The 12,500-nt window shown below is 40.4% G+C and overlaps 1 protein-coding gene across 10 annotated transcripts in view; it reads left to right on the top strand.

Annotated features, from left to right (window-relative positions):
* The window catches only part of LOC113822344 (uncharacterized), a 334,812-nt gene that overhangs the window by 297,014 nt on the left and 25,298 nt on the right, over positions 1-12,500 (top strand). For 8 of the 10 annotated variants that reach the window (XM_070140098.1, XM_070140095.1, XM_070140099.1 and 5 more), the window contains 10 exons: positions 70-210; positions 764-927; positions 1,112-2,970; positions 3,168-3,296; positions 3,759-3,905; positions 4,496-4,638; positions 5,832-6,029; positions 7,291-7,488; positions 9,685-9,759; positions 11,911-12,025. In XM_070140098.1, the coding sequence (XP_069996199.1) occupies positions 70-210; positions 764-927; positions 1,112-2,970; positions 3,168-3,296; positions 3,759-3,905; positions 4,496-4,638; positions 5,832-6,029; positions 7,291-7,488; positions 9,685-9,759; positions 11,911-12,025 (3,169 nt within the window). The remainder of the gene's footprint in view (positions 1-69; positions 211-763; positions 928-1,111; positions 2,971-3,167; positions 3,297-3,758; positions 3,906-4,495; positions 4,639-5,831; positions 6,030-7,290; positions 7,489-9,684; positions 9,760-11,910; positions 12,026-12,500) is intronic. The other 2 variants (XM_070140097.1, XM_070140093.1) reach the window with 1 other exon arrangement.

Raw genomic sequence — 12,500 nt, 5'->3', positions numbered from 1 at the left:
TCGCTAACAAACAAACCAAAAATACATAGGTAAAACAAGAAACAAACAAAAAAATCTTTTGTTCCGCAGACATCGACGAATGCGAGGAGGAGGAGGGGGAGGAGGGGGAGGGGGCCGGCTGCTCCCACGGTTGCTCCAACTCCGAGGGCTCCTACAGCTGCACCTGTCCCGACGGCCTCACGCTCGCGCCGGACCTCAGGACCTGCCTCGGTAAGGGCTCTCCGGGGGGTTGATACACGCGCACGCACACGCACACATACACACGCGCGGGCACACACACACATACACACGCACGCACACGCACACATACACACGCACGCACACGCACACATACACACGCACGCACACGCACACATACACCCGCGCGAGCACACACACACATACACACGCACGCACACACACACATATACGCACGCACGAGCACACACACATACGTATACTGTATATGTATGTGTGTGTGTGGTGTGTGCGTGTGTATGTGTGTGTGTGTGTGTGTGTGTGTGTGTGTGTGTGTGTGTGTGTGTGTGTGTGTGTGTGTGTGTGTGGATTATCATATGTCTACACACAATTAATAATAATCACATAGGTGTCCATGTCAGTTGATATGTAAAGTTGACATACATTGTGTTTGCCAGAAAGCATTACAAGTGAACAAATATTTGATTTACTTAATTCTATTCATACTTCTATTTACCAAATCACGAATACGAGGATTATTTTCCAACAGTTCTGTGCAAATGTACATCTCTGCTTTCTGTTTTAGATGTGAACGAGTGCGCTTCGGCCAACGGAGGATGTGATCAACTCTGTGAAAACACCGAAGGATCTTTCTTCTGCGATTGCAAGGAAGGATTCGAACTCTCCGCCGACGGAGCCACCTGCAGCGATACGGACGAGTGCGTCGACGATAACGGCGGATGTGACCAAGTTAGTCAGGCTTTTTTTCTCTATTTGTATGTGTCTCTGTTTCTCTCTATATATCTATCTATTTATGTATTTATTGGTTAGTATCTATTATTCTAGCATTTTTTCACTCTACATACTCTTGCATAATCAATCAGAATACATGTTGCTGCGTGTACCTCTCCCCACACCTGCCTCTCCCCGCCAGGAGTGCACCAACACAGAGGGCTCCTTTTCTTGTTCGTGTCTTCCTGGGTACGAGCTCGAGGATGACTTCCACTGCTCCGACGTGGACGAGTGCCTGCTGCAACTGTCCGAGTGCCAGCACGACTGCATCAACGTCCCCGGTGCGTACGAGTGCCTTTGCCACGAAGGCTTCGAGCTGTCGTCGGACAACCACACGTGCCTTGACATCGACGAGTGCGGCGCCGACACCGGCTGCTCCCACTTCTGTACCAACCGCGACGGCTCGTACGTCTGCCACTGCCCGCCCGGCTTCCACCTCGACGCCGACGACCACACCTGCGTCGACGAGGACGAGTGCGCGAACGAGAACGGTGGCTGCACGCACCTCTGCCACAACTTCGAGGGCGGCTACAAGTGCCGCTGCCCGGCGGGGATGGAGAAACTGCACGAGGGAACGGCCTACGAGAGGAAGCACGTCTGCGTTGACGTGGACGAGTGCGAGGACAGCAACGGTAACTGCAGTCACATCTGCAATAACCTCGAGGGAGGCTACGAGTGCCAGTGCCCCAAAGGGTTCTCCTTCAGGAAGGAGGATGATGGCACCGAGTCAGAGTTCGAGTGTATGGATCTGGACGAGTGCGAGGTGGATAACGGCGGATGTAGCCACTTCTGCTTGAACACTGAGGGAGGAAGGGAGTGTGTTTGTCCCGAAGGAATGAGGCTCCCCGAAGGGACGGGCAACAGCACACAGGAGTCCCCGTGCGAGGATGTGGACGAGTGTCTCAAGGATAACGGCGGCTGCAGCCACGTCTGCATCAACCTCGAGGGCACGTACGAATGCGAGTGCCCCGAGGGATGGGTCCTCGACATACCCGATGACTACTACGACTACTACAACGATAAGCCCGTCGATTTCGACATCTACAACGAAGTCATCTGGAAGAAGTGCGTCGACACGAACGAGTGCTCCGAAGACAACGGCGGGTGCAGCCACACGTGCCACAACAGCGACGGAGGCTACAAGTGCTCCTGCCCAGAAGGGTACTGGCTGGGCAAGGACAACCGCACCTGCTGGGACCTCAACGAGTGTGCCATCGACGGCGGCGGCTGCTCGGACACGTGCACCAACACCGACGGGTCCTTCGTGTGCTCCTGTCCCGACGGCTTCCAGCTGGTGGACTCCACTCGCTGCGTGGACGTGGACGAGTGCCAGCAGGACAACGGCGGCTGCTCCCACCGCTGCGTCAACCAGATCGGGAGCTTCCACTGCGCGTGCTCGGATGGCCTCCTGTTGCAGGACGACAACGCCACCTGCGCCGATCTGAACGAGTGCGGCGACGACAACGGCGGATGCTCGCACGACTGCCAGAATCTGCTCGGCAATTACACCTGCAGCTGCCCGCCTGGCTACGCCCTCGGGGAGGACCTGCACACCTGCGAGGACGTGAACGAGTGCGACACGAACAACGGCGGCTGCTCGCACGTGTGCCGCAACAAGAAGGGCTCCCACAGGTGCAAGTGCCCCAAGGGCCTGAACCTTGGCGTCGACAAGCTCACGTGCCTCGACGTGGACGAGTGCGGCACCGACAACGGCGGCTGCTCCCACCAGTGCGCCAACCACAAAGGCCACTACACCTGCCTCTGCCCCGAGGGCTACGCGCTGGCGGCGGACAATCACACCTGCGTGGACGTTGACGAGTGCCAGCTGGACAACGGCTCGTGCAGCTACAAGTGCGTGAACAAAGAAGGGGGTTACGAGTGCCACTGCCCGTTCGGAATGGCTCTCAGCGGAGACATGTCCACGTGCAAGGACGAGGACGAGTGTGCCACCGACAACGGAGGATGTAGCCACGAGTGCCACAACACACGAGGCTCCTACAGGTACGCAATGAATCCATTTCTTATAAAGGGAATATCACCAGCAATAATCCGCGTTCATCCAATTACCCATTCACTCACTTTTTTACTAAGACATAAACAAAATAAAGAGAATTAAGCGTACTTCCTCATTCCTCAGCATTTATCCAGTAGTCCAGCCATCTATCCATTTGTCTAAATTTTGAATCGTTTATCACCAGGTGCGAGTGCCCCACCGGATACCGCCTTGCTAGTGACGGTTCCTCCTGTGAAGATATAGACGAGTGTTCTGTGGCCAATGGAGGATGCTCTCACACCTGCGTCAACAGAGAAGGGTCGTTCCTGTGCACGTAGGTCCCTCGGATTGCATTTGGTCGTTACCATACTTGTGATAAAGCAATCTCACTGTTATTGCTGTAGTTTTATTTGTGAGATTGATATGGTCGGTAATTCATGAATTCGTAATTTGTTGTTATTTAAATAAACTTTCGTTGGCAGTTACAGTTTTATAGTTTATCAGTTTTATAAGAATATTCATTGATAAAAGTGTGGTTAGTATGTAAAGGGGAAAACGGAAAAAAATCTGGGAAACATGCAATTTAGAAATGTTCTAATCTGAGTATATTCTATCAATGCTGTTTTTTAAAGATTATAAAAGTAAGTGATAACGATGACAAGATATATAATTCCGACATCGTTAATAACAACGACGACACTGATAAGGAAACAACCAACGAACATAAAAGAGATGAAATAATAAAATAATAAATCCACAATAATAAAATGACGATCCTCCCAACCCTTCTCCGCAGTTGCCCAAGAGGTTATGAGATATCTGAAGATCCTTACAAATGCCTTGACGTGAACGAGTGTGCCAAAGCCCCCTGTGAACACGAGTGCTTCAACACCCCAGGCTCCTACTACTGTGCTTGCAGGCCCGGGTTCAAGCCGAAGCCAGAGTATGTAACAATGTTATGTTGTTGTGACTTATTATTGTTATAGTTATTGTTATCAATATTAGTATTGGTATTAGTATTATCAGTGTTAGTATTATTATTGTTACTGGTATTAGTATTGGTATTTTTGTTTTCATTTTTATTATTATCATTATCATCATTATCACTATTATCATTATTGTTATTAGTATTGTTGTACTTATCATTACTATCATTATCACTATTATCATTATCATTGTAAGAATAAAACATGGACAGATATTGGGAGGGTAAAGAGAGAGAGAGAGAGAGAGAGAGAGAGAGAGAGAGAGAGAGAGAGAGAGAGAGAGAGCGAGAGCGAGAGCGAGAGAGAGAGAGAGAGAGAGAGAGAGAAAGAGAGAGAGAGAGATAGAGAACTAACACACAGACAGACAAACAGACAGACAAAAAACCCTAACACCCAAGGCAATAAAACAACCAATCATATAAAAACAAAAACACATCTACTCACAGGGACCCCATTACCCACACATTACCATAACATTAAAAAACAAACATTCAACATCTTCCCCATAAGACCCATCTCACCCCCTCCCCCCTCCCCCCCTTCCCAGCACCTCTCACCAGTGCTGGGATGTGAACGAATGCGACGAGGATAACGGAGGCTGCGCCCAGGACTGCTTCAACTCCCTCGGGTCCTACCACTGCGGCTGCTCGGTGGAGTATCTGATCAGCGAAGACGGCCACTCCTGCGATCGTGAGTCTTCTGTGTTCTTTTGGGTACTGGTGTTGCTTTTGGTATCGGTGCTGTCGTTGGTATTGGTATCGGTGTTGTCGTCGTCACTGTTATTGTTGTTGTTATTGTCATTGTTATTGTTATTGTCATTGTCTTTGCTATTGATATTGTTATTGCTATCGTCATTGCTGTTGTCTTCATCATCGTTACTGTTATTGTTGATGTTATTGTCATCGTCATTGTCATTGTTATTCATATTGTCATTGTCATCGTCATCATCACTTAGTATCATTGTAACTGTAACCGTCGCCATCGTCGTCAACGCCGGCGTCTTCGTTCTTAACGCGAAGATTAATAACATTACTAATAACGTTAACAACATTATTAGTAATGTTCTTAATAGATTACAGTATGACTACTGTTACCATTATTTCAGCATTAACGATATTAGTTAATGAAATTACTGTCATATACATTTACCAAATCAATTTTTACGCTGAATATAAAATAGCAATACAATAACCGATTATAATCAAACAATATTGTATAGTAACCGAATATACTGGAGACACCGTAGTATAGTAACAAAGTATAATGAAACGATATAGTATAGAGTAGTATAGAGTATAACCATAAACGGTAGTATAGTAACCAAATATAAGCAAACAATATAGTATAGAGTAGTATACAGTATATAGTATAACGAGTACCCAAGTATAACCAAACAATATAGTACAGAATAGTTAGTATACCGTATAGAGTATAACGAGTAACCAAGAATAACCAAACAGTAATGTATAGAGTAGTATATAATATGATGTATAACCAGACACCATAGTAGAGTAACCAACTACAATCAAGCAATATAGTATAGCAACCGAGTATAACCAAACAGTATAATATATAGTATATATGATGTATAACCAGACACCATAGTAGAGTAACCAACTACAATCAAGCAATATAGTATAGTAACCGAGTATAACCAAACAGTATAATATATAGTATATATGATGTATAACCAGACACCATAGTAGAGTAACCAACTACAATCAAGCAATATAGTATAGTAACCGAGTATAACCAAACAGTATAGTATAGAGTAGTATATAATATGATACATAACCAGACACCGTAGTAAAGTAACCAACTAAAATCAATATAGTATAGTAACCGAGCATATCCAGGCCCTAATCTCCGCCTCGCCTTTCCAGTGAAACCCGTGTTCTGCCCGGTGATCGTGGCGCCTCTGCACGGGGAAATGGTATGCTCGAAGGACCTCGTGGGCGGAGCATACCCCATGGGAACCACCTGCACTTTTACCTGTTCCGAAGGGGCGGCGCTGCACGGGAATGCCAATACCACGTGCAGCCAATCAGGAACTTGGTCTAATAACCCTGTCACGTGTCAAGGTACTGTGGTTATATCTCATGTCTTTATTATTATTATTATTATTATTATCATTTATTTATTTATTTTGTGTGTGTGTATCTTGGTATCTTTTTTTATATCTTTTTATTTTTTTTATTTTCGTCGTCTTTATATTCTCTAACTATTTATGTCTTTGTCTGTTTCCTCGTCTGTATCTGTCTTAAGACATATGTTTGGTTTTGTCTACCTCTATCTCCGGCTCTATCTTTCTCGCTGTCTTTTTCTGTCTCCATATTTTCTCTCCTCTCTCTCACTCTTGCTCTTTTACTCTCTATGCTTATGTCTATTTTCGTCTCGTTTTATTTATCCATCCACCTTCTCTCTCTCTCTCTCTCTCTCTCTCTCTCTCTCTCTCTCTCTCTCTCTCTCTCTCTCTCTCTCTCTCTCTCTCTCTCTCTCTCTCTCTCTTTCTTTTTTGTTTCTTTCTCCTATTCCTTACTAAAATTCTGACAGCTACTTACTGCACAGTTGAAATCCTCATTCACATAAAAGAAAAACTTCATGATTTCGCTTTCTTCTACTTGTCAAATCCAAGTAAGCCCCTCCCCCTTGGCCACCAGATGCCTTTCTATCAGCTGTCAAATCCATACAAGCCCCTCCCCCTCTAAAATAAAGCCCTCCCACCTTGCCCACTTGATGCTTTCGTATCAGCTGTCAAATCCATACAAGCCCCTCCCCCTTTAATCATCAACTGTCAAGTCCAAATAAAGCCCTCCCACCTTGTCCATCAGCTGCTTTCCTATCAGGTGCCAAAGCCAAACACATTTATCCTCTTCCTTCTTATTAGCTGTCAATTCCATATAACTCACCCCCCCCCCCTTTCACATCAGTTGTCAAATCTAAACAACCCCCTCCTCCTTCCTAATCAGCTGAGAAATTAAACCCCTCCCCCCTCCTCTTTCTTAATCAGCTGTGAAATCCACCCCCCTCCTTACCATCAGCTGTGAAATCCATCCCCCCTCCTCCTTCCCATCAGCTGTGAAATCCCCCCCCCCCCTTCTTCCTTCATAATCAGCTGTGAAATCCAACTTCTCCCAACCTTCCTCCTTAATCAGCTGTCAAATCCAAACAACTCCCTCCTCCTTCCTAATCAGTTGTCAAATCCCTCCCCTCCCCCTCCTCCCTAATCAACTGTGAAATCCACCCCCCTCCCCCTCCTTCATAATCAGCTGTCAAAACCACCCTCTCCCCTTCCTCCTCCTTAATCAGCTCTCAAATCCCACCAACCCCTCCTCCTTCCAGCTGTGAAATGCTCAGCCCTGGCGGAGGTGGAGCACGGCCGCGTGTCCCCCGACCGCTGCACCCGCCGTACCTCGAGCGTGGGCCAGCACTGCTACCTCTCGTGCTCGCCGGGATACCGCGTCGTCGGGAACCCCGTCCGGACGTGCCAACCTGCCGGGACTTGGTCACCCGATGCCGTGACCCCGTATTGCGAGAAAGGTGCGTGCCTCGTTACGCAGAGTGTTGTTGTTCTTGTTACGTGTGTTGTGGGGTGGTATCTTGTGGGGAAGGAGGGGGGAGGGGGGCGTGGGGGTCTTGTGATGTGACGGTGAGTTGAGTGAATGAGCTTACTTACCTGGATCTTAGATATTACTATTTATTTTTATATATAAATACTATCACTTTTATGAGAAATAAGGAATAATAATATAATATAATAATATAATGATAATACTATCACTTTTATGATAAATAAGGAACTTTGGTATTATTTGGTTTATGAAATTAATAGTGAATAATGTCGATTTTCTTATTGTATACGAATTCTGATGCTTCATGTCCAATATCTGTTTCAAAATCACTGTTTATTACTGTAATGAATTTGCCTCAAAGAACCATCTATTAACAAATTTTGGTGAGTTTGTAATTGTAAACCATTTGCTTTTTACATGCTATAAACTCAAGTAAAACCAACCTGTAAATTGCATTGCGCGTGTAATTGCATATGATTTCTTACTCGCCAGCTCAGCTATGCTCTAATTTTGTCACAACTTTTCTTCGACAAATTACTAATGAAATGCATCGATGCTCTTAAAAATTAATTGATTGTATTATGAACTTGCAATAGATATATAAGGGAAAGGAAAAATAATCATGAGAAAGAATGAAAACATCTCAACTTTTTTCTAGTCTAATCAGAATTATCGAAACCAAATTCTAGAATACATAACCTTAAATACTACAGCGAAATTCAATAGAATAGATCGATCAAAGTTTATCATAAACTTTAAATGACGTTCAAGTGTACGCTTATTTTTAACAGACCTTTCAAATTTTCAAAAATTCAAAGGAAACAAGTACCATTTTACTGAATTTGCATTTTCTATTTGCATATCAATGTGAGGCATTTCATAGCATATACCTATTTCATTTCTTGAGTTTGAGAAAAAAAAAACGCAACGGAGTTCGAAGAAAAAATCCTTACAGCATTGCGTGCAATCTCAGGAAAAGAGTACCTGGCAACTCACCTCAAACTCTGGAGCACTTTGATTTGCCTTTTATTAAGTTTTAATCAGATGACACTTAATACGTACATTTGCATTTACACGTCTGGAAGCGTATTAGAATATATACATCCTTTTTAGGACCATTATCATTATAATATGTTTTTTTATGTTTTTGCTTTACACTTTGGTGTTTTTTACTCATTATATATTTTTTCTCAAAAAATACTCAATGAATCGGAGTACTCCAGAGTCTACGTTGAATGTAATATAGTGTGAAGAATTTAATCGAAAGGATGTGATATAGTGTGACGAATTTAATCGAAAAGCTGTGATGAACGAATATCACCATTTTGACTAACAACTGAAATTCGGTTTAAAACCCTAGAAGCTAGTGGTTCCAATTTTTTTTTTTTTTTTTTTTCATTGTGTTCGCAGACCAATATGTGAAATTCTCCAAAACCCCGTTTAGTGCATGTCATATTTTCAGGTTCGGTTATTACTGGTTATGAATAGTGCAATGGTGTCAATAGCTATAGGACAGGAATACTTTATGCAAAGATTCTAGTTTATTGATATATGAGAGTTGATAATATGTAGGTACTGTAGGTAAGATTGTATACAGTTTATTCGACGTTATAATTTTCATATTAATCCATGGATTCCTGGGAAGTACCCCGTGGCCCCTATAGACCAAGTTGTGACTAGGTGGAATGATGTAAGTAAAAAAAAAGAAAAAAAAAATTGGATCAAAAAAGAAAAAAAGAAAATACTGTTATTTTCCAGTTGGCTGTTTTGGCGAGAGGTTGCTTTGCCTATTTTATTTATATTTTTTATTTATTTTTATTTTTTTTTTATTTTTCTTATATTTCATATTAATTCAATATGCTTTCAAGTCCACCTCTCCCCCTCCCCCCCTCTCTCTCTCTCTCTCTCTCTCTATCTATCTATCTATCTATCTCGCCCTCTCTCCCTCGTTATCAACTTCTATTTTTGTTCGGCATATCCAGTATCCTTTATTTATCTTTTCTCCCAACCTACGCATCTCTCTACAGCCATCTACCTATCATTTCCAAAAATAATCACAGAAGCTTTGCCAGTAAACTATGACAAGGCTTCCTCCCAAGCTGAAATAAGCTGACGCGTCCTGATCTCTCCCTTCGTATGTTAAGACATCTACCGCCCGTTGCAGATGCCTCCCTCACAAACACCCTGCATTCTCTGCCAAGGTTTCACGGCTTCGAATGGTTGTTTCGAGACCGTAATGGTAGGCGATATGAAGCTTCTTGGTTCAGTAATCCATTGCTATTCGCACAGCTTTGTTGGCAATTATCGCAAATTAACCCTGGATGAAATTCCTAACCATTTTGCTGCCGTAGGATCTGGATGACATCGGCTCAGATTTTATAATAACTAGGTTATGCTCACACGCTTTGGCCTCTTTGTAAGGAGACATAAGGCTTATGTTTCTATGATACACATTATTTTGCGCTATATAATGCTTGCAACTTGAGGAAGAGTAGATATGAGGTTGCAAGTTATCTTTTACCTCATTTTATCACTCTATGAGGGTGCACTGAGGGTAGATGTTTCATCATATGTTAATGGACTTTCTCAAACTGATGAAGAGGCAATATTCTGTTGCCAAATCATTTGTATATAATGTCAGTTATCAGAAATATTTAATCATCATTCCTGTTTTACAAGGTTTCTGTTAATTAACACTTATTTCTGTTTGTAGGAAATCATAACATTTTATATTCAAGTTCCCTATAATCCTCTTTTTAGTCTTATACAGATTATATATTTGTTACTGTTATCGTTTATTTGTGCATATTAGTTTATTCAATTTTATTTTTATTGTTGTTTTGATAATAATGATTATTATAGTGACAACAATAGTAATGATAATTATTACCGTCTTATTGTTGTTGTATATATTAATGTTAGTATTACTATTATTATTATTATTATTATTATTATCATTATTATTATTATTATTATTATTATTATTATTATTATTATTATTATTATTATTATTATTACGATTATAATTATCAACATTATTATAATTACCATTATTATTATTATTATTATTATTATTATTATTATTATTATTATCATTATTATTATTATTATTATTATTATTATTATTATTATCATTATTATTATTATTATTATCATTATTATTATTATTATTATCATTACTATTATTATTATTATCATTATTATTATTATTATTATCATTATTATTATTATTATTACTATTGTTATTATTGTTATTAGTAGTAGTAGTAGTAGTGGTATTTTCATTCTTATTATTATCATTATCATTATCATTCTTCTTATTATAATTATCAATATTATCATTATTATTATCATCCTTATCATAATTATTGTTTTTTTTATTATTATTCTTGTTATTTTTCCCTATCATCAATACCGTACTTATTGTTTATATTGGTATTCTTGTTATTATTTATAGCCTATCATTATTATTATGCTATTGTAATTATTATCATTATCATTATCATTATTATCATCATTATCATTACCATTATTACTATTGTTGTTGTTATTATATTATCATTATTACCATTATTTTTGTTATTAATATCATTATTTTTTATTTTTTTATTATGATTATCATTATTATTATTATTAATATAATTATTACAGTTATTATTATTACTGTTATTACTATTATCTTGGAATGAGATTGTACATAATGAGTAACTTTATTCTGCCCAATCTCAGGAAAAACATTAATTGGCAACTCAACCCGGATTGGAGCATTCCGATTAACCAAGTGCCATTTGGGAAATTTAATAACGTGATGTTGAAGTTATAAAATTCTAGTAAATAACGAATATAGCTTAAAGTATTAGAATTCCAAGTCACCTGAATGTAAGTGCTATTTGTCAGCATAATTATTTTTATTAAGAATTAAGTATTGTATCAGTTGATGAAAATGTAGAGGAAGCTTATCGAATCGAACACGCCAGAATCTAGCTTGGGTTGCCAGTTACCCCTTTCCTGAAATAGACGCACCATAGTATATAATCTGGTTAATGAATGCAGAATGACAGAACTAATAGAAATAACAATAAATACACCTACTGGTAAGTTTCCAAATTACTAGCTATGTAAATATATAAGCTTGTAATGATAATTTTATGATTTTTTTTTTCTTTTTGTATGGATGCGCATTTTTATACGGATCCATATATACATATCCTAAATGTGTGTGTGTGTTTGTGTGTGAGTGAGTGTGGGTGTGAATGTTTGTGTTTGTGTCTGCGTCTGTCTGTGTGAGTGAACGTGCGCGCTTGTGTCAGTGTATCTGCGTGTGTATCTGCCAATCTCCACGCGTGCTTAACAAGAGCAGACTTAATCACGCGAGCCTTATCGTACCCAGACACCCTGCGGCCCTTCATCCAGTGCCCCGGCGACTTCTCCGTGGACTTGGCGCCCCACCAGAGCTCCTCCTACGTCAGGCTCCCGCAGCCGAAGGCCAACGTCGACTGGTTCAGGTACGGACTCTGCCGTTGCTTCAGGACATTAACCGAAACGATACCAGTGTATATATTTCGTAGCCTGGCGTACATGTCAGAATTCATTAACCTTACTCACCCCGATTATTTTATTTTATTTATTTTATTATTATTATTATTATTATTATTATTATTATTATTATTATTATTATTATTATTATTATTATTATTATTATTATTATTATTATTTTCTTATTCATGTACTTATCTACTTGTTATTCAATTGCCTAGATATTTATGTATTTATTTAGTTTCCATTTATTGATATATTCGATTCGTCTCATTTTGCGTAAAAATATAAATCTAATCTAGGCTCAGACAAACCATGCCTTGAACAGCCTTTGAAATTATGTATCATCCATGTCTTCTATGGACATAGTTTAGTTAAATTATAATTCTATTTCTTTCATGAACACTTTTACTGCAATATTCCATGTTGATAAAATATATTTGC

Source organism: Penaeus vannamei, chromosome 26 (assembly GCF_042767895.1).
Source record: "Penaeus vannamei isolate JL-2024 chromosome 26, ASM4276789v1, whole genome shotgun sequence".
Classification (NCBI taxonomy): Eukaryota; Metazoa; Arthropoda; class Malacostraca; order Decapoda; family Penaeidae; genus Penaeus; species Penaeus vannamei.
Note: the sequence above shows the minus strand (reverse complement) of the source record. Positions and strands in the feature narration are given on the sequence as shown.